The sequence below is a fragment of the Helicoverpa zea genome, chromosome 6 (genome assembly GCF_022581195.2).
Source record: "Helicoverpa zea isolate HzStark_Cry1AcR chromosome 6, ilHelZeax1.1, whole genome shotgun sequence".
NCBI classification, from domain to species: domain Eukaryota; kingdom Metazoa; phylum Arthropoda; class Insecta; order Lepidoptera; family Noctuidae; genus Helicoverpa; species Helicoverpa zea.
This window is the reverse complement of record NC_061457.1, coordinates 11,345,652-11,369,368: the sequence shown is the minus strand read 5'-3', so window position 1 is coordinate 11,369,368 and position 23,717 is coordinate 11,345,652. Positions and strand designations below refer to the sequence as shown.

General features: G+C 38.7%; 2 protein-coding genes across 2 annotated transcripts; both read left to right on the top strand.

The window, feature by feature from the left end:
• The first annotated feature begins 4,656 nt into the window (after positions 1–4,656).
• Positions 4,657–6,057, top strand: LOC124630929. The gene is made up of 2 exons (XM_047164972.1): positions 4,657–4,760; positions 5,109–6,057. The coding sequence occupies exons 1-2, from the start codon at positions 4,657–4,659 to the stop codon at positions 6,055–6,057; spliced, it is 1,053 nt and encodes a 350-aa protein (XP_047020928.1).
• Positions 6,058–12,110: 6,053 nt separating this feature from the next.
• On the top strand, positions 12,111–16,318 carry LOC124630928. The gene is made up of 2 exons (XM_047164971.1): positions 12,111–12,121; positions 15,373–16,318. Exons 1-2 carry the CDS (start codon positions 12,111–12,113, stop codon positions 16,316–16,318), a joined length of 957 nt encoding a protein of 318 aa, XP_047020927.1.
• Positions 16,319–23,717: the final 7,399 nt, after the last annotated feature.

Below are 23,717 nucleotides of genomic sequence, written 5' to 3'. Positions count from 1 at the left end.
AAAACGTTTTTTTGGCGGATTTGCGTTTGTTTTTTTACGGAACCCTACGAATATTTTTTACGAGCAGTTCTCTCGAACGTGTGTTAAATACTAACTTCTGCGACCGGGTTCACTCGCATCCCGTGGGAACCTCTGCACGAACCCGGATACAAAGCCAATAAAAGTAGTCTACAGCCTTCCTCGATACATGGACTAACACTGAAATAATTTTTAAAATCGACTAGTAGTTACTGAGATTAGCGCATTCAAACAAACAAACAAACTCTTCAGCTTTATAATATTAGTATAGATTAGAATGTTGCCGCCCATACTTTAGGCTGCTCGCCAAAGTAATAGGTTTTTTAAGACTGATAATCGAGCCGATTTTTTAAAGATTTTCTTGGATGCGTTGGCGTTGAACTATTGCTGTTAGTGTCTATAGCCATTCAGAGAATGCGTTCCTGACACGTCGCGATTGAACTGACGACGTAACTACATTCATTGATTATTGATATAATAATGTTGTTTTAATGCTCCTCAATTGTTAAAACGGTAAACAACCAGCAAAAATATTTTTATCGTAACTGCAACGCCATTGCAAAGTTACGTCGTCAGTTCAATCGCGACGTGTCAGGAACGCATTCTCTGAATGGCCGAACTATAGGTACTATTTTTCTCCTGCAAAAAATCTATCACCGATTTATCGGCCGTAGACAAGCAGCCTGTAGTAATAGACGTCAGTGCTTGACAACAACTGATTTATTCATATAAAAACTCATTACACAACAACTCCCCTTTTAAGAACATAACACACATACACTTCCCCCCTTAAAATAACATAAATCTTTAAATAACATAAATCTTAAAATAACATAAATCTTAAAATTCTCAGGGAACAAAAACCTAACACAATTAATTGAAAGAAAATTAAAATGAAAGAAGACTCTGAAATAAAGATTCAATAATAGTAAATAGTTTAGCTTTTGCCCTAGTCAATGGACCAGGCGGGATTCCGCTCGAGGTTACTGAAGGACCTGCTGCATCTTTCTCATTAGGTTGAATACCTCTTTCCTGATCAGAGGAAGCAGGTGCCACATCGATTGCCACCGGGATTGGCTCACATTTTATCAAATGTCGTCGGTTGCGCCTTACTTTATTGCCACAGCTTGTCTCAACAAAATAAGAACGAGGAAATCCCGCTTGCCCTATAACTTTACATCTTGTTCTTTTATTTTTCCCATTTAAACAAATAGCTTCGTCTCCACATTTTAGTTCCGGAAGAACTTTAGTGTTTCTATCGAACCACCTTTTAGAAATAATTTGCTTCTGCAATATTGTTTCATGTTCCTCAACTACTTTTGGTTTTAACATATTAACACTAACTGGTAACTTACATCTTAACTGACGGCTCATTAGTAACTGTGATGGGGAACTAAGACCATCTCTTGGAGTATTCCTATAATTAAGTAAGGCCAGCTGAAAGTCACTGTTATCTCTTAAACATTTAATCAGCATTGACTTGACAGTCTAAACTGCGCGCTCACTTTTCCCATTTGATTGGGGATAGTTAGGAGATGATGTTATGTGAGTAAACCCCCACTCCCGTGCAAATCGTCTAAACTCGCGACTGCAGTACTGTGTGCCATTATCTGTGACAAGTAGTTCAGGAATGCCATGCCTCGCAAATATTTGCTTAATTTCTTTTATAATGCTTGCCGACGTTATATTCGGTAACTCACAAACTTCCACATAGCTAGAATAATAATCCACAATCAAAAGAAAATACTTTCTCTTCCATTCAAAAATATCAGATGCAACTTTATTCCACGGAATCGATGGAATCTCCACAGGTAATAATGGTTCCTTGGCAGGCGAATTTAAACATTCCTGGCATATAGAACAACGTTTAACAAATAACTCAATGTCACGAGAAATGTTTGGCCAAAATATTGCTTGGCGCGCTCGGCGCTTACAGCGGTCTATACCCTGGTGGCCCTCATGAACGACCCGTAACATTTCACCCCGTAAAGAAGAAGGTATTAAAATTATATCGTTTTTAAACACCACACCATCAACTTCATACAATTCATCTTTCATAGACCAAAAGGGCTTAACAACATCCTCTACTTTACATTTGTGCTCCGGCCAACCCGAGTTAATGCACTTGATAAGCTCGCTTATTTCTCTATCATCGCGAGATGCCTTTTTTATTTCACATAGTTTATTGCATGAAATAGGAATGTTATTAACAATCATCGCTACCTGATACATTATATTTTTACTCATTATATTATCCTCATATAAATCAGGCAACGGTGCACGCGACAGTGTATCGGGAATAAACATGTACTTTCCCGGTTTATAGCTCACAATTAAATCATACCCTTGTATTCTTAACATCATTCTTTGTAAGCGTGCTGGAACGGACATCAACGGCTTTTTAAAAATACTCTCCAATGGCTTATGATCGGATTCAACAACAACACGTTTCTTCCCAAAAATATATTGATGGAACCTCTCACATGCAAACACAATGGCAAGGAGCTCCTTCTCAACCTGCGCGTACCGGCGCTGCGTGTCGGTGAGCGTGCGTGACGCGAACTCGACGGGGCGGCCCGCCTGCATGAGCACTGCGCCCAGCGCGTGCGCGCTCGCGTCCACCGACACCAGCACCGGCGCGCTCACGTCGTACAGCGCCAGCACCGGCGCGCTGCTCACCGCTCGACACAAACTCTGAAATGCACTGCGCTCAGCGCACTCCCACAACCACTCCGTGTCTTTACGAAGGAGGTTAGTTAGTGGTAATGCCAATTCAGAATATTTTGGTATAAACTTAGACAAGTAATTGACGGCACCCAAAAACCGTTCTAAACTTTTTCTGTCCGTAGGCTCTGGCATTTCCGTTATAGCCTTTACTTTATTGGAATCCGGCCTCATGCCGTTCCGATCAAATATATGCCCTAAATATGTTACCTCCCGAACTCCTATCTTACACTTATCTTTATTAAATTTTAAATTTATCTCACGAGCCCTATTTAATAAAGCATCAAGTCTTCTGTCGTGCTCCTCTTTATCTTTTCCCCAGACTATAATATCATCAATAAAACTGTCAACGCCCTCCAAATCTTCTAGAAGCTGGCGTATCTTACCATGAAACACTTCCGAAGCGCAATTTATTCCGAATGGTAAGCATAAGAACTGGTACCTCCCGAATGGGCTGATAAACGTGCATAAGTCAGCACTCTCCTGATCAAGCTGCACCGCCCAGAAACCGGAGTTAGCGTCCAGCACGGAGAAGTGCGTGGCGCCGTGCAGGCGTGCCGCCAGCTCGGTCACGGTGGGCAGCTGAAAGTGTGCGCGCCGAACTGTGCGATTCAGCTCCCGCGGGTCTAGACAAACACGAATGGTATTATTTTTCTTAGCGACTATGACCAAAGGATGCACCCAGTCAGTTGGATGTGTGACCTTTCTGATCACCCCATATCTTTCCATTCGCTTGAGCTCTTCCGCCAACTGGTCCCGTAAACTCAGTGGTATTTTCCTCGCTGCTGAGATAACAGGCCGTACTGACTTATCTATCACAATGTGATATTTACCAGGCAAACATCCTATACCATCGAACAAGTCATCATATTGAGACAAATTTAATGAATGAATCCGCTTAATCAAATTCAATTGTATGCACGATATCCGTCCCAACACACTCTGACATTTCATATCGGCTATAGCAAATTTCAGTTCATATTGTTTACCTTTATAAACACAAGCTATATAGCACGTTCCCTTTACCGGTATTACATCGCCACTGTAAGATTGTAACTTTATAACTTTATTACATTTCAAAATGCTAACATCTAAACCTAATTCTAAAAATCTCTCAAATGACATAACATTTATGTCGGCACCAGTGTCAAGTTTGAACTTCTCGGTACCACTGCCACACGATAATATTTCAAACCACTCACCTAGTCGTTTGTTTCCCTCAATCATGGAAATAAAAAATGAATCACCATCATCCGACTCTGACTCACTTCGGTGTTTAATGTCGCATACGCGCGCTGTACCACCACCTTTATAAAACGCATTCGCTTTGCACACCTTCGCAAAGTGACCACGATTTCCACACACGAAACACGTGCATTGATTCGCTGGACAATTTCCAGCCTGACAGCGCGGTGACAGGCCCCCGCAGCGAGCACATAGATGCGGGCTGGGCGCTGCGCCCCTGCGCGCGCCTCGCCGGCCGCCACCGGCACTCCCGCGACCTCGTCGCCGCTGCGCGCCAACCACGTCCACCTGCGCCACTCCCGAACTCGTGCCAACAGCATCCATCTGCTGCTCGGATTCCCTGGATATTTCCTCGGCTTGGCATAGTTTTACAGCTTTGTCGAGATTCAGATCCTCACATCTCAACAGCCGATCTCTCACCCTTAAACTTCGAATGCCACACACAAATTCTATCTTTGATCAATTCGTCCTCAAGCTCTTTGAAGTTACAATTTTTCGAAAGGAGGCGTAACGCAGTAACATACTGTTGGATTGATTCGCCTTCCTCTTGGTTCCGAGTGAAAAATTTGTATCGAATTAGTGTAATATTTAATTTTGAAACAAAAAAACTATCGAACTTCTCAAGTAAAATTCTGATATCATCTCGATCCTCCTCCTTATCGAACGTAAATGTTTGGTATATGTCAAAACCTTCCGGACCAATTAAATTTACCAGTAGACTCGCCTGAACCCCAGCAGTCTCTGTATAGGCACCCGAAGCTTTCAGGAACAGCGTGAGTTGTTGTCGCCACCGTTTCCACGCCTCTGCGCGGCTTGCAGGACCGCCGTCCAAACTCAACTCGGATGGTGGGCGAGCGTGTTCCATTATTTTTGTCGATAAAATTGCACCAAAATACGTATTTTATAATAAATTTTGAAAAAATTTTCATCACCGCTGTCACCATGTAGTATAGACGTCAGTGCTTGACAACAACTGATTTATTCATATAAAAACTCATTACACAACACAGCCTATTGTGTTTTACTGAAAATTCATTGCACTCTGTCGTATGTTTCTAAAAGATTTACGTTTTCAGACATTTTTATGTATTGATAAACTAACAATTGTATTTTTATTGCAGGAATACTTCAAAATGGCTCTGCATTATAGTTTACATGGCCATGTTACTACAGACTCAAGCTCAGAAATATAATCATCATTGGGATCAAGCTCCGAAGTGGGGCTGGCCGAAGTTTACCTATTGGCCGAATAGGCCTACATATCAAGTTCGTTTTACAGACAGAATTTCACTTATAATTCTTAATATTCCGAACTACCAAAATAGGACTTCAAAGTACACGGTTATTGCGCCGTCAGTTCTTATTGACAACAGTCGAGTACTTACGGCATACAACCCTTTCAGAGCGATATTGCGTGACCCCGAGATTGCAAATAAATTGGTTGTAGCCTTCGTATCAAGTTATACTCAAAAACATGTCGTAGGGATGCACATAGCTGAAATCGTATGCGCACGCCAAGTAGCATTCTTGCCAGATAATAAGGTCAAATACTGGCATGGATCCGATCTAAAGCATTCCCCTCAACATGACTTGCTGATAATAAGAGTAGAAGAAGAATTTCCGTACCCTAATTTCTCAACATATTATGAGTATAGTAAGGATATTGAAGTTAAAGGCTACGGTTATAGTGGTCCTCTCTGGACATTTCTCGCTAAGCGTGATCAAGGACTAGCTAAAGGTGTGTACATTTACAACTTAGGTTTCAGTAAAATGGAAATAAAAGAAAATAATAAAATTCGCAAGCTTTATCTTAATGTAGAAGAAACTCTTGTGGACTGTCGGGAGTGGATGCCACAAGAATGGGGATATTTTATGTGCTTTAAAAATAAATCCAACTACCATGGACTGGGGGCTGGCGCCATGCTATATTCTAGCAATAAATTATTCGGAGTTGGCTCCTTTGCCCTGTGGAGGAACAACACGGGTATTTATGTATTTACGGACGTAAGAGTTTATGAAGAACTTCTGAATCATACCTGTACGGATGAAGAGTTTTTTTTTAAGTGGTAGGTAGTTAGGGTTACAGAAAGTTCAGGATCGATCGATTCATCGGATCCGATGTGAGCTGTTATGATATCTTTCAAATATGTAAATAAATATTTGTTGTGATATTTGTCATGATGAGTTTTTTTTGTGAAAAAATCACGTGAAGCAGTGGCAGACTCCTACTGGCTAAACCAAACCATGAACCTTCTCGACCCCTTCGTGTATCAGGGTCGTGGAAACTCTTCCTTTAAAAAGCCCCAGCAGGGATGCCTCATGAGCTCAGTATAAGTAGATGACCATTTTTAACCGACTTCCCAAAAAGGAGGAGGTTCTCAATTCGGCCGGTATGTTTTTTTTTATTTTTCTATGTATGTACATCGATTACTCCGAGGTTTATAGATCGATTTACGTGATTCTTTTTTTGTTGGTCCCATAGTCATCTGGTCAGGATCTGATGATGGAAACCCTGATAAATCGAGGGCAACCTTCGAAAGTTGTAGGCATACATAGGGTAAAAACTTGACACTCAGGTGTATGCACTATTCAACAGTGAAAGTTTGGAGCTGACCTGATGGTGGAGACCAGAGAGGGTCGAGGGAACTCGACAACTGAATATGTAAACTGCCTCGAGTTTGGGCTTATATTATTTGTGTTGACGAGACCTTTGCAACAGTGAAGGTTTGGAGCTGACCTGATGATGGAGACCAGAGAAGGTTGAGGGAACTCGACAACTGATTATGTAAAATACCTCGTATTTGGGCTTATATTCTTTGTATTGATGAGAACTTTCCACTTATATGGATAGTGACAACTATTCGTATCACTGAAAAGCTGTAAATAAAAAACGTTTTTTAACAACTTCCCAAAAAGTAGGAGGATCTCAATTAGTCGGGATATTTTTATTTTATTTTTATGTATGTTCACCGATTACGCAAAGATGCTTTGACCGATTTTCAAAGTTCTGTTTTTGTTTGGCAGGGTATACCTCCCACGTGGTACCATAGTCGCCAGTTTAGGATCTGATGATGGAAACCCTGTCAAATCAAGGGCAACTCTTGACAGTTATAGGCATGCATAGGTTTATGTGTGAAAATATTATTGAGACGAAAGAGAGTAGAGGGAACTCCGCAACGGTATGTATTAACTACCTCGTGTTTAGGTATATTATATATGTAGCAATGAGAACTTTTATTAACATCTATATGTAGTCACTGAAAAGCTAAAAATAAAAACATTTTACAAAAAAAAAGACTATTCCCGCTGATGCTCCTCAAAATAGTTTTTTTGAGGTACAGCATACAGTTGGCGTTTTTGCGAATAAGGAAATTTCTTGTCCAGTGCTCATTAAATGTATTAACACAGCCCACCGCGGATGACTCTCGTTATTACTAAAATCTAATCTCTTTGCCCTTTAATCTGCGTAAGGGGGTAATTGGTAAGCGCCTTTGTTGATAAGGGGTTGTTTCGAGAGCTACTAAAATCAGGATTAACAAAGCAGGCAACACCCTATCTCAGTCTGCAGCATTACCAAACGATTAGTGTCACAAGGTTCTATGTCATCTGTTCAAAACATGAGCGGTATACAGAGTGACTTTCAAAATTCTTGCTTGTAAACAATGAATTCGCGCCTACAAGAATTCTTCGGTTAGGTATGCAACACAGTTTAATAAAAAGAAACAAGTTTCAGACATTTGCCAAAAATAGAATGAAAAAATATATTGCACATACGTAGTAAGAAATACTGTTTATTTCACCTACCAATGCTTTCTCTTGACGACCAATGCTACAGACGGCGGCACATTAACCTACCTCATCATCATCTCCTGTGCCTTTTCCCAACTATATGTATTGAGGACGGCTTCCAGTCTAACCGGATGCAGCTCATCAGGACCAGTGTTTTTCAAGGAGCGACTGCTTATATGACCTCCTCAACCCAGTTACCCGGCCAACCCAATACCCATTGGTTAGATTGGATATCAACCTACCCTAATGTGTAAAAGGACAATGGGCGTTTTGGTACCCTGTCCAACAGCATTGACTATAAGTAGGTACCATTACTACCATTACGTAGGTCTTGGCAACACAAAAAAATGTTTACTGTGGTGACTAGTCCTATGGCACTTGGAACACTAAATAATAATTATCAACACAATTTTTTTTATGTTTCTAAGTGGCATTATATATCAAACACGAAAATCCGAAAAAAGGTAGCACCTTTATCCAGAAGGCAGAAGGTGATTTGTTGTGCGCGGACTTGGTCATAAAAACAGGTGAATTATTGTAAACGCCTTGTCATTTACAACACTAGACATTGCTTAGGATGTAGCGAAGTGTACTTCGAGCAAAGACCTGCGATGTAAGAGCCCGTAGTAATGTTCCCTTACACTTGAACTGAAGTGTAATATTTACATTATAGAGGTTGTTTCATAGGCTTGTTATTCGTGCAGAAAGAAAACGTTTTTTGACACTTATAGTGTAATAACTAAACCATTTTCAGATGCCAAATCTCCATTTTGACAAATGGGTGGTAATGTCACGGCTGATTCATTATTCATTGGTTATTGTTATAGATAATATATTACATGTGCTAATGAAAACTGTATATTCGTATAAAAAACCGGGAAGAAGCTGAAAGAGACAACTCACCATAATTTATAACAAGTGTAATGGGAGTGGGAAAACGGCTAAGATTTACTAAATAATTTAAACGTACAAAACAGTTCAAAAATTATTCTCTCAAAACTTGCAATAAATAAATAAATAAACCGTGAAGATATTTTAAATAGTGTAGAAATACAAACAAAACCATAGAGCAAATTGTCGGGAAAGGTAAACATTTATCTCAGTAGCTCATCTCCACTGAATGACAAGACAAATTAATATATTTCTCTTTGGATAAATTTCCAGCAATAAATTAATTTCATTAACAGACTTAAAAATGTAACTTCAAAAGAACCACCAAAGCGGGGAAGTTTTTAAACAACCAGTAAGATTAAATTAATGTAAAGAGTGTTTACTTGTTCACCTCTATGGTTTTATTTTCTTTATGTCTTAAATACAATGTGTCAATGTCAATTGAAATGTGGCATGACAGAAATAAGTGGAACTGTAAAATTTTATAATAAAATAAATAGCTTTGAATGTTGTTTCGTCATTTGAAATGAAATCAAGTTGTTTTATTTAATCTTATATTTATATAAACCTGTTACTGATTGACTTGTGCAGACATCAGAAGACGCAGATGGGCGGTTGATCCATCGATTGAATACAAAGGATCCAAATTAGAATTACGTATTAATAAATTCACCCTTTTAGACAAAATAATAATAATTTCTATACACGTTCCGTAGTTAAATATTATAATATGACACACAAAATATAGACTGGGAAGCACACATACAGAAAAAGTTATCTTTTGCATACGCCCTCAGAGAAATAAAGAAAACTACAGACCTCAAAACAGCAATAAAAAATAAACCAATATAAAGTAAGTATTGAGTATCATTAAAAGTGACATGAACACATAGTGATAACCTATTATGAACTAGTGGCTCGCCCTCGCTTCGTTTCGGTAACAGAGTTATATTATTAGTGTTTGTCTACTATATTATGCTCGTATTATACACATAAACTTTTCTCTTGAAACACTCTTTTTGATAAAAAAAAAACATGAAAACCGGTTGCGTAGTTTTGAAGAATTAAGCATAGGTACAAAGGGATATAGGGATAGAAAAAGCGACTTTGTTTTATACTACGTAGTGATGTGTTAGGTACCTATGATGAAACTGATTGCTTTTCCAACGCGATAACACATTTTAAAAACAAAACTACTACTGTAACAAATTCAAAGTTTTCCACACGAGAGACTTAAAAAAATCATAAAATCAAATTAACGTTTCAAAATCAGAATAATATTTATTCAACCTCAAAGTTTCCTCGACTGAATTCTAAATTCTTACTTTGTACAAACATCTTGTAGCGAACCTTATCTCGTAACTAGGCCCTCGAGAGAAATAACTTCACAGTTAACTTTTAGAACTCAAGTTAAAACGTCTTGACCGCGAGATTTTTGAGATTTTTTTCTCTGAATTAAGATAATTATTTTGAATGAGGTTTTTTGTTTGTTTAGGTCAATGCTGAAAAAAACCTACTTTAATTCTGTCACTGTTGGAAAGCTACGCTCTTCCCGAGTAACATAGGCTATATTTTATACCGGTACGGGCTGTAGTACCCACGGGATGCTGGTGAAACCGCGGGAAAACGGCTAGTACCATACTACTACATATTATATCGTGACTGTTTGTATAACATGTGTGGATGAATAGATGTTGATTATAGTTCAGGCTTAAGTATACGATATCCTCAAAGTTCGGATGGCATCATCATCCTCCTGCTTTTATTCCGTTTTTATTTCGGGTCATCATGTTTTCTTCTTCCATATCCTTCTATCAGCTGTCATCTCACAAGTACCGTTTCACGATTTTCACACAATCCATTCATCGTTTCTTTGTTCGTTGCCTTCCAACGCCTTATATCCAACCATTTCATAAACATACCAGAGCCGGAACGATATACGTTTATCATAAGGCGCTAATAAATACACGCGTTCCCAAAACTGTATTTAAATGGTGAGTAATAAGATTATGGTGGTACACGACATAAATTGGTGATTGTACAATACTCTCGGAGGAAGGAAAGACAACGAAGATGCCTTTAGGAAGGTCAATCATATTTTTTAAGGTCTCTATTGAGACTGATTAATAGTTAAAATGTAATAAGTATTTGTCTCTCATCAGAAGCTGGTGTCTCTGGAGGATTTTTCCTATGTTTTTGTTACGGGTTCAAATGTATACCTATAATAGGGTCGAGTTGCATAAATTGGACCGGCTCGTAAATTGTACCACCTCAAAATCTACTAAACTGTAATGTTTAGTTTTAAATTGGTAACACCAAAAAGCAGTACTACCAAAATGACGCAAACGCTGCCATTTTGGATTCGATAACTCAACAGAGTAAATTGTGGTAAACAAAAATATGTTTTGCGGCGTTCTAGTATTATTTTATGGGTGTTTACCATATCACCAACCGGCATTGAGCAAGCGTGGTGATTAATGCTCAATCCTTCTCCGTGTGAGAGGAGGCCTAGCAGTGGGACGATGAAAAAGGCTGTAACAGTAACAGTTGCCTAAGGATTTCTTGTAGCAACGGTAAATACATTGCAACTGTTATGTATGTTTTTGGAAAGTAGACATATTAGTGACCTTTTTTGAGACTATTGTTTTATGTTTAGCATTTCGAGGTTATAATGCCGGCTGAAATAAAATTAAAAGTTAGAGTTGCCTAATTTTTACCAGGTGTTATCACACCTGGCACCTACCAATGAAATGTACCGGTACAATTTACGTATATGAACTCGTTACGTTTACTAGATTGAAATGTTTTCAGATATCTGGAGAAGATAAAAAGTATTATAAAATACACAAGATGACTTTAAAAAGGCCTTAGATTGTTTGAAAAATAAACCGAAAAATAAAATTTTAATTCCAAATACTTTTCCATATTTTATTTTATTAACTACATAATTAACATTCAAATCTATTTGAATAATATTTTTCATAAACATGTTTTTACTTTTAGTTAATAAGAATCACTTTAATCTCATTTAGAATATGAAGTACAATTTAGGAAACCTATGGTACAATTAAGGAAACCAGTTTCCTAAATTGTACCTTTTGAGATTTTTTTAAAAACTTTAGTTTTCATATTTATTTTTGAAATTCCTTATTTTCTTTCAATACAAAATTATTGCTAATAGAACAACCTTTTTATTTATAGTAATATATTCCTTTAAAATAAAGTAGTTTTTGTGATAGCTTGTGAAGTTTGTTAAATAGTACAATATAGGCAACTCTCCTATATATTTTTTCAGGACTTACTCATAACTTCAGTTTTATTCCATCCATAGTTATTTCGGCGTAATACGTCTAAGATAAAAAGATTTCTCGGAACTGAACGTAGGTAATGTAATGAGTTTCGGCGTTTAAAGATCGTTTTGATAGAAACGGGATTTAAAAGAAATGGTCGAAAGGTTGGTCAATCATCAAACGACTTGTGGGTTAGTAACGTGTGGAAGTGTCAGACTCTTACTGACTAAAACCCATCATGTTCATTCTTAAAAGCCTTTTACGAATAACCTGGCAAGACCTAGGTGAGCATGGGTAAACCCCGAATTAAAAATTTCATTTATTATTCGGACTTTACCCAAGAAGCTTGGGTCTAAGTCAACCCGCGTAAACCTAGGTTTACTCCACCTTCTAGCATTACCCGTAACATATAAATAAATAAAGTGGAGGCATGGAGGAGCAGAAAAGGAATTACGAACCTCAAACAGATTTTTTTTTTCAGTAATTGGTTGTGAGTAATGTGGGTATACAGATTAGGGACGTGATTAAAGTAGCTAGACATAGAATTTAATATCGACCTTTGCATAAAAAAATAAAAAAATGCAGAACTCTTCTCAATGGTAGCTTCGGTAGATGTCAGATAGTTAAAATAGCACAAGCGTTTGCGCAGACACAGGTGCACTTACTAATTCTTCAGTATCCGGATAGCAATCATCCGGCTCGACCGGAGGAGATCAGGCGCTGGCCTGACATTAACGTGTTCTCCGACGCACGGTTGTATCATCACCGACGTCCAAACTCCAGGTTGCTTTGTGAAAGCTTCTAAAACTTACAAAGTGGTTTCGATCCGGCCCGGGAATCGGAATGCCACAATTAGACGAACGAGGCAGTTATGAATCGAAGAACAATAAATAAAATTAATTAGGTACCTTCACAATTAGGATCGAGTTTACTTTGGAATTCTTGAAATTTCCGGCAAATAGCAATATGATACCGCATTTCTAGCTCAAGTGATGTTTACACAATACATTTGTTAATTTTGACTACAAGTCAGATTTTTATGGTTCCGTTTAGTTACAGATGCATGTTATTTAAAATTATAATTCCGACGAATATGTAAGAGAATGTGAAAAGTCTAGGTGGTCTACTGGGGAAATGACCAACCTCTCAGGTATGAGTGCGTGTCTTCCAATCCAGGTCAGGCAAGTGCTAATGCAACTTTTCTAAGTATTACAGTAAACTGTATCCTTGGCAGTCGTTACGGGTAATCAGAAGCCAGTTAGTCTGACACCAGTCTAACCAAGGGGTATTGGGTTGCCCGGGTGACTGGGTCGGGGAGGTCAGATAGGCAGCCATTCCTTGTAAAACAGTGGTACTCAGCCCCATCCGATAAGACTGGAATCCGACCTCAACTTAGTTATGAAAAGGCTCGGGAGATGATGATGTAAGAGAATGTTCCATGGTAGGATTTTGTTAAATAACTTTATAAGGAATGATGTTCGTAGGAGTCGACGAATAATATTATGTAGGTTTCTTATATGTACTTTTCAGATGCAACACTCGTCGACTCGGCTTAGTACACCTTTTCATGGCGAGATATAATCAAAGGGCGAAGGCCTTGTTATTTATTTATACTCCTTGTGGCGCCCGGTGCGTTCTCTACCAGTCTACCTTTGGGTAAGAAATAGACGCGGTAGGTGCAACACTGTTTGAGTGCAAAAATATAATATAATGTACAGTATAATTACATTTTTAAATGTTTTATATTTACAATTAATTAATATGAATAGTAAATATATGACGTTACTAAAAAGACACGTAAACATTTAATTAAAATAATGCCTTCTTTTGCTGATAAATAAAAAAATAGAATGAACCACGAATTGAAAAATATAATTAATGTGGATATAAGAATATTTTGGTAAGGAACCCTGGTTGAATTAGTCCGTCTGACTCGTGACCGACATATTTAATGAAAACATTCTTCCACTGCTAGTATATATACACAAACTCAGCTATAGGTCAGTTAGTAAACAGAAAGCGTTCCTTTTGATAATTCAACGTGACCAGTGGGCGATTGCCATAATGTGAGTTCTTTGTCTGTGTACCGAGATAAAATATAGCCTACGTTACTCGAGGACGGTGTAGCTTTCGAACAGTGAAAGAAATATTCAAATCTGTTCAGTGGTTTCGGAGCCTATTCAATTCAAACAAACAAAAAATCAAACCTTTGCTCTTTATAAGTTCCCTCGGGACGCGGGTGAAACCGCGGGAAAACAGCTAGTTTGCAATAAACTGAAAACTATCGTAGTAAAAAGCAAAAATTAAAAACTCTTTTTTATTTGTGTTTATGTTTTTTATTAAATTAAAAGGTGCTAATTAAACAGGCTTCTTTTTAATATCATTATTCGCCCCCGAAAATGTATGTGGCCTTCTAAATTACTAAGTCAGCCACAATCAACGAGCATCTAAATAATACTATCTTAGCCACTTATCTTCTAAGTAAACCACTCTAAATACAACTCAGCATGATGGTTATTTCTTAGCATCTAAATTTGTAGCATGCATTCTAACAGTACACTTCAAAAATACTATTAAATGACATCTTAAAATATATTTGTTTAGCTTCTAATTTTTTAACTCAGTACGTTTAAAATACACATGTAGCATGGAAGTAGGCATGCAACATGCAGCAAGCATGGCTTCTGTCACGGCTCCGGCGCTGCGGGGCTCCGGCGGTCGCATGCAAGTGAGGCCGTCTCGCCCCTCCGTGCCTACGCGGTTTTGAATTGCACTCTAGGAGTAGGGCAGACAAGACTACATGGAGTCGGTTTTGCAGCGATTCGTTTTCGTCATTAAGGGTGTTATTAGACCAATCGATCAATCGTCGATCGACGCATCGGTCGATGGCAGAATGGATTAGTAGACGTCGATCGATAGTTTCTATGACACCAATCGATCGATCGTCGATCGACGGCATCGATCGATGGCAGAATGGATTAGTAGACGCCGCCGGCACGTTACCCGCTATCTAGCCCAGTAAAGTAAAGCTATTAGACTAGTCAAACAAACAAACGAAGAGTTTGTTTGTTTGAACTTAGCGAGTTCAAACAAACAAACTCTTCAGTTTTATAATATTAGTTTAGATTAGAATGTTACCGACCATACTTTAGGCTCGCCAAAGTCATAGGTACTTGTTTTAGGACAGATAATCGAGCCAATTTTTTTGTAGGATTTTCTTGGACGTGGGCGTTGAACTATTGCTGTCAGTGTCTACTATTTTTCTCCTGCAAAAAATCTATCACCGATTTATCAGCCGTAGACAAGCAGCCTATTGTGTTTTACTGAAAATTCATTGCACTCTGTCGTATGTTTCTAAAAGATTTACGTTTTCAGACATGTTTATGTATTGATAACTATTGTATTTTTATTGCAGGAATACTTCAAAATGGCTCTGCATTATAGTTTACATGACCATGTTACTACAGACTCAAGCTCAAAAATATAATCATCATTGGGATAAAGCTCCGAATTGGGGCTGGCCGAAGTTTACCTATTGGCCGAATAGGCCTACATATCAAGTTCGTTTTAGTGACAGAATTTCACTTATAATTCTTAATATTCCGAACTACCAAAATAGGACTTCAAAGTACACGGTTATTGCGCCGTCAGTTCTTATTGACCACAGTCGAGTACTTACGGCATACAACCCTTTAAGAGAGATATTACTTGAGCCCGAGATCGCCGATGAATTGGTTGTAGCCTTCGTATCAAGTTATAGTCTGAGACATGTCGTAGGGGTGCACATAGCTAGAATTGTTTGCGCACGCCAAATAGTATTCTTGCCAGATGAAGAGGTCAAATACTGGCATGGATCCGATCTAAAGCATTCCCCTCAACATGATTTGATGATATTAAGAGTAGAAGAAGAATTTCCGTACCCTAATTTCTCAACATATTATGAGTATAATAAGGATATTGAATATAAAGGCTACGGTTATATTGGTCCCCTCTGGACATTTCTCGCTAAGCGTAATGAACAACTATCTGCAGGTGCGAAGATTTATTCCTTAGGTTTCAGTAATCAGCAAATGACAAACTATACAAAAATTCATGACCATTATGTGGAAGTGGAAGATAATCTTGTGGACTGTCGGGAGTGGATGCCAATAGAATGGGGACATTTTATCTGCGTAAAAAATAAATACAACTACCACGGGATGGGGGATGGCGCCATGTTATATTCTAAAAATAAATTATTCGGAGTTGGCTCCTTTACCATGTATAGGAACAACACGAGTATTTTTGTATTTACGGACGTAAGAGTTTATAGAAACCTTGTGAAAAATGCCTGTACGGATAGAGAGGTTACTTATTGGTGATGGGTAGTCAGGGTTACAGAAAGTTCAGGATCGATCGATTCATCGGATCCTATGTGAGCTGTTATGTTATCTTTCAATATTTGACACTTCCAGAGTCCGGGGTGCTTGTGAATGTTTCTTAAACATTATAAAGTGATTTCGGCCCGACTCGGTAATCAAATCAGCAAGAATTTATGTATTGATTGACAGCACTGTCAACTGCACCAAAATACGGTCAGGCTACCTCTTTATACCACTTTAAACGCTACAGATTTATATTAGAGGAAGTCATATTAGAGAAAAGAGTTAGACCTTATTGTGAAGAAATAAATTTAACACTACCCTACCTCTACATATTGGATTGGGCGTTCCTGGAATATGATGAGAATGAAAAGGAAAAGATTGCATGGAAGCCATCAACGTTACTCTGCGCGAACATAACAGATGTACCTACTGCTGAAACGGGGTAACCCGAACGCATCCTAAATCCATTATTATATTGCACTCGTAGAGCGCTGATGGCCGGCTGGGTATAGTTAGCACACAAGCTGCACGTGTAGAACACCTGACAGTAAGCTTTAAAGAGTGTTATGCTAGGTTCACATTACTGTGTCGGGGTGTGTTGGGGCGCGCCAGAACGCAATCGCTTACGTTCATTTACTATGATTAGATTCACATTAGTAGGTTGTATTGTGTTGTGGCGCGTTCTGTCGTGTCGCGATCGCTCGACTCCCGATCGCGCCAGAGAGGTGGTGGGGGATCTGTCGCGACACACAAATGTGAATCTATCATTTTCGACGCGTTATTGCGAGGGAACACAGTTCATGCAATTATTATTTTCTGTTACAATTCTGTTTTTCGTTCTTTAAAATGTCTGATGAACTTATTGAACTGGTACGGCAATACAAAGTTCTTATGACAGAAAATGTAAGGAATATAAGGATATAAGGAAGGAGGAAGACAGTGAAATGCGCCTCTAGTCTCTCTTAATCTATTTACGGAATGAACCCAGAGTCATCAATAGAAAAAATTTAATATCTTCATCGAAGTCACGTCAGGCGATTCCATTTTAAAACACGTATACACTCTACAACTCTTAAAACGAGAATGATCTAAAAATGCGACACATTGCGCCACAACACAACACATTAGTATGAACATCCCGCGACACAACAGACGGCGACCCGACACACCCCGACACAGCAATATGAACCTAGCTTGACGGTTACGTAATGTCACAGGTACTTAAATTGATAAATCTGTTTAAGTTCATTACCATTTAGGGTTATTCTGGGCACAGATTCTGGACATTTATCACCGTTAGCTTTGAGAACCAGGGATTCGCGTTTTGGGACAATGTGCAATATCGATACATATATTAAATCTGTAGAGGTTATTTTTGTACAATGTGACAAAACAACAAAACAACAAAACCCCATTTCTAGCATTTTTGAATTTTTTATTATCTGTTTGCTTGTGCGTGCATCACGTAAAATCTACAAAATCTTGTACCTTGAGCTATAACTTAGTCTTAGTCGAAATCAATTCAGTCAATCAAAAGTGATAATTATTTTATGAGTTCAAGAAGTAAAATAACACGAGTCAGTATCTTGTTAAAATAGGGTGCTGTTAACAGTTTGTAGTACATGATTGTAGAGTTAGTGTAGTAGCAATTAAGTCCTATGTTTGACTAAGCATACCTTTTTAGGATAAAATAAGTTATCTAAACAATATTATAAGATCTTTTACTTTATTTCTGTCATCATCTCCCCGAGCCTTTTTCCAACTATGTTGGGGTCAGCTTCCAGTCTAACCAGATTTAGCTGAGTACCAGTGTTTTACAAGGAGCGCCTGCCTATCCGACCTCCTCAACCCAGTTACCCGGGCAAACCGATACAACTTGGTTACACCGGCATCAGGCTTTCTGGCTTCTGACTTGTACTCTGTTTCTATGTGGGAACATTATTAAACTGGATGTAAATCGGTGCAGATGCGTTTTATTTACCACGGCACTTCATGGTGACCCTGCCACACAAGGTCGCTTCCCGCGTTCTTAGCTCACAAGTGTTGGACAATTATAGAAAACGTCCTAATCCATTAAGGATTTAAAACATTTACTGACGGTGAAGTGTGGCTGTGATTAATCTTTGAGTCCTGAGGTCCACGCAGTCCAAGGAGGAAACGATCTTTGCCCAGACGGCTGCTGGCAATGGGCAAAATGACGCAAAAGCATTGATTATTTTTTTATTGTATTCATCATCCTCCGAGCCTTTTTCCCAAACTATGTTGGGGTCGGCTTCCAGTCTAACCGGATTCAGCTGAGTACCAGTGCTTTACAAGAAGCGACTGCCTATCTGACCTCCTCAACCCAGTTACCCGGGCAACCCGATACCCCTTGGTTAGACTGGTGTCAGACTTACTGGCTTCTGACTACCCGTAACGACTGCCAACGATGTTCAATGACAGCCGGGACCTACAGTTTAACGTGCCATCCGAAAACACAGTCATTGGTGTCTAAGATATACTTAGAAAGTACATACAAACTTAGAAAAGTTGCATTGGTACTTGCCTGACCTGGGATCGAACCCGCGCCCTCATACTTGAGAGGTTGGTCCTTTACCCACTAGGCCACCACGACTTTTTTATTGTATTATAATCCATAAAACATACAGTATTAACAACTAACAAAAACAACAAATTGTGCAACTATTAACCAATTGCAAACATGTTTTCGCATTTAGTTATTTATGAGGTAATTAGAAATAAATTTGAAAACTTAAACAAAACTAGGTACATTATTACACTGTAACATTAATAAGTCTTGCAGTGCCCACAGTAGTCGACTTCCCATGATCTGTGCACGCAGCCGCTCAAGCACCACTATCCTGTATCCCCAAACTATGCACCCGTGATCTATGTGTCTCGTTTCAAGAGGCCATCCTCCACTCATTATGTAACCGTATACTCTACATAAAAGTTTATATTCTTTTGTCGCTTGCGGTACATCTTTGTGACTAAGAGGGAAATTGTCCTCAACAAAATGTAAAGACGACGGCGTCTTTACATCGCCGCGTCTTGATCCTGTGCCTTCGTTTTTTCTAAAGGTAATCGTGATGACCCATCAGCATTGCTATTCTTTCCAGAGCTTACGGATACAATATTAAAATCGTAAGCTGCGAGACGCACCGCGTATCTCAGCAAGCGGCTGGCTGCTGTTTGTGGAATACCCTTCTTAGCACCGAATATGTAACTAAGAGCTTTGTGATGACTAGATTAAGAGTAAAATGCCTACCAAAAAGATCAGCGCCTCCTTGTCCACCTGGCTGTACCGGCGCTCGGCGGCACACAAGGCGCTCGCTGCCGTCGGGGTCAGCACTTTTGATGTATCTGTATAAACACCGTGTTTGTTGATTCGGTAACCCAAATAACAAACCTCATCTTTTAAAAATTCCATGCCTCACGTCCATGTTTTTAATGGCTTTCCAGAAATTTTGATTTTTTTTTTCCTTAAGGGGAAAAGTCATGATATCAAGCTTAATATGTTCTTGTTGAGTCTGACACCACGCCAACCTACTTTTAAATATCTTTCGAGCGAGTCACATTTCGTTGTAGACAACACCAGCATGTCGATTCTATAAAATATCACAACTCACTTCGACATCACTCTCACTTCGACTTCGATCTAAAGGTAGAATTCCGTGGACGCGACAATAGTCAACCTTTGAAAATGTATGGCACCGTTGTCGAGGCCCGTGACAGTCGCGCGCGGCCGACGAATTTCGTAAGCTGCTCGCGGCATTGTCAAAAATTTAATTCTGGTTTTACTAAAATTCTATAGATGTTATTAAGCGCTAGACCATGTTGAGAAGCGTACGGCCGCGAGCGGCTCACGAAATTCGTCGTCCGCGCGCGACTGTCGCAGCCCTCGGCAGCGGTGCCATACATTTTCATAGGTTGACTTTTGTCGCGCGCGGCTGCGACAATCGCGACCCACGGAATTCTACCTTAAAGTTTCGTGATTGACATTGTCAAACTACACTAGCGCTTCACTATCGAGCGTGTTGACAAGTTGAACTAAATCAAAGTCGAGATTTTGACAGATTTGTCAAAATCTGTCTATCTATAGGGGAGGTAGGGGAGAGATGGGCAGTTGGGAGACATGATCAAATCAGAATAAAAGGGGGGTCCTTTTATTCTGATTTCTGATCATAGTTTTGTTTTTTTTTTAATTGGGTAGTTTACGTTACCGACTGGTAACGGTGTTCATCCATAGACTATCTGTCATTTCTGTGAGTTGTCAAGAACAAACACTCGTAAAAGTACTTAAATATTTTGTTGCGGTTTCGGATCGTTATAAAGAGAAAACTAATGAAAGGTATGTGTATTTTCTATTATTAATTATTGATTGTCAAAATCTCCAGTTACAATTATAGTAAGTCGATGCAATCCACACCTATTATACCTTTAGAAGAGAGTACTACAGCAATAGTTAATGGGCCCCACGTTTTTATTTTAGTCTAATATGACCGGGACCACCTACGTAGGTTGACAGGTAAGTAACTATTTTTTATTTTCTAGTTTTCAGTGCACATAAGATAAAACCGTTTAACTTAAAAGTTTTTTTACCGATTTTTTTTTCATAAACTAAGTCAAAAGTGTCCAATGCTCTCTATGGTAGGGAGGCTTTTCTTCGTCAGTGAAAATTTGTGAGGTTATAAATCTGCGCGAAAAATCCTTTATAGAATCTTGTTTCAGGTACCGTTGCCAACTTGATCTAGAGACTATTATATTTAAAATAGTGTTTAAATAAAGTTCTAAGTGTTTTAAAGTGATTAAGTGCCTACATTTAACGATGGCTAGAATGTTTTTGCTTAAATCTTTATTAGAAGAAGCTCATGCTTTAGATAATTTAGAAAAGCGTCAACAATCTGCTAGAATTCGTAGTTTACCTTTATTAACTCGCGATGATGACTATGTGAGCATATATAGATTGTCAAAGGAGCTAATTGACCAACTGGAGTCTGATTTACTGCCCCTGATAAAGCCCACAAAACGTCGAGGCAAAGGACTTACAACTCGTGTAAAAGTAAGTATTGACACAGTTTATAGTTGAAAAATTGTAATCAAGCACACAATAATAAGAAAAACACTTAGTTCTTAATAAGGAGTATTCCCTTTATGTGGTTTCCCCGCCAGCTGATATGTTTTCAAAAGCCTCTGTACTTCAGTTATAATATTGGTATTCTCTTAAGCATGAAAATAACCAAATTGGTCTCAATTTTGTTTTCACTAAATCCAGATAAAGTAGGTATTACATTTTTTTTGCGTTCTCACGAAACCCTTCGCCAGGCCAGGGTTTTGCTCCATAAACTCAACCAGAGTTTCAACCTGAGCCGACGAAGGGTGAGACGACCTGTCATTTGGACTGAAATTATTGTTGGATTAATAAAATAAACACTTCTTTAATTAATATTATTTTTAACTTTATAACAAGAAATATAAAATTACTTCATGATTTTATCACAATTACGGCGAAAACCGGCGAAAACAAACAAGCTTAAACACAATATGAAGACAGAAGATACCCGATATATTACTTTCCTCTATGACAGAAGAGAAGAAAATATTGTCCACAGATTAATAATGGTATTGGCGCTGTCTGTATTTTTTTTCGTAGGGTAAGCATAGATTATATTCACAGCACGAATTTAGAGATTTCCGTTTATTTTATACTTAAAAGCTGCCTCAAATTCCTTACAATAACAAATTATAACTAAAACATCATATTTAGCTAAAATTCTGTGTCAAAACTGATAAAATTAAAAACTGATTAATCTCGGTTGACATTTTGTCGAGTGGGGAAGTCACTAGCACAGCATTGGTCGATGTCGAGCTCACTTCACTTCGCAAGTGATTAGGTGATGTTTACAGAATGCAAAATCAAGGTCGTTCTGAATCGAATGCGAAGTGAGAGTGAATAGCGAAGTGAAATGCGAGTTGTTGTTCGAATTTTATAGAATCGACGTGCAGGCAGGCCTTGGCCCTGTTGCGCCCCGCTGGGGTTGCTGATAGTATTCTACTTGTGTAGCCCTTTCATTTGATACCCATATTGAGGGGGCTGTGCCATTTTGTGCCGGCGGCCATATTGGATTTAATTAAAGGTGTATACAAAATTTCAGACCAATCGGTTGACAGGAAGAGGGTGAAATTTGAATTACTAAATTTGATCCAAGAATAAATAATAAAACAAACGGGGTGAGCTAAATAAAACCGTTTAAATATCTCGTAATGTTGAAACTGATTGTAATTTTTAGGAAAGCTCTTTCATTATATCTAGCCGAATATAAGAAATGGCAATAAAAGTTGATAATGATCTGTAAAATCTGATTTTTTATGCAATAAATTGTGAAAAAGTGCCCATCCCTCCCCTACCTCCCCTAAAGTATGAAATGACATTACGAATCGAAGTGAAATGCGAGTTGTTGATCGAGTTTTATAGAATCCCAGTACAGAAGTTGGTTAAGTGTGCCACACCCAAAGCCGAAATTTAAAAAAGCCTCGCCGCAGCATGCGCGGCTCGCACGTGCTTATTCCATCCGGCAACACGACCAACATGCCTATGAGGCCGAGCTTCGACTCGGCTCTGTTCCGCGGCTTCTGACAAAACATACACAATATATTCATACATCCTATCAAGAATTTGCCTATGCTATATTATATATTACTGCTCATACCAAACTCCTGAGGGTAATCAATTAACTTTAACTTACTATTACATAAGTCAGAGTATACGCTTATTTGATCACTGTCCCTCTCTCCCCAAATAACTCTGTTATGTGATGGTTTGTGTCCGATTAACTTAGATCTTTTTATTTGTTATCTTATCTAATCTTCACTCAAAAAATATAGGGCAGTGATCAGACCAAAATGCATCATGCACTATGCCTATCTTAGAAACCGTTAACCAAGCAGATTGTGTAACAATGCAATAATAGCTATCGACTACAACCGTGAGCTTCACTGACAAAGGTACGCTACTTGATCCTAAACCCAATTATTCAATGTCCGCACCTGCATTTTTGTTCATTACAAAATTGTAAGTTCACAACAAAAAGACTCGCCGGGGTGTGCGTTGAAATCGCCAAGTATGTAAATCGTTTCAACATTACTAGCTTCGACTATCGCACTCACTTCACTTAAGCATTCTGTTAATTTTGCCCGATTTTCACTTGAGTCAGTCAGCATATAGTACACTGAATACTATTATGCACCTGTTCCCGAGTGAAACTTTAGCATCCGTTAATAGCGCACTAACATGGCTTATTACCGTCACTGACTTAAAGGCTCGCTTACGCCACAGGATCGCAACACCACCATACGGTCGCCCTCTAAGAGGTCACCTAAGAGGAGAAAGGATCAC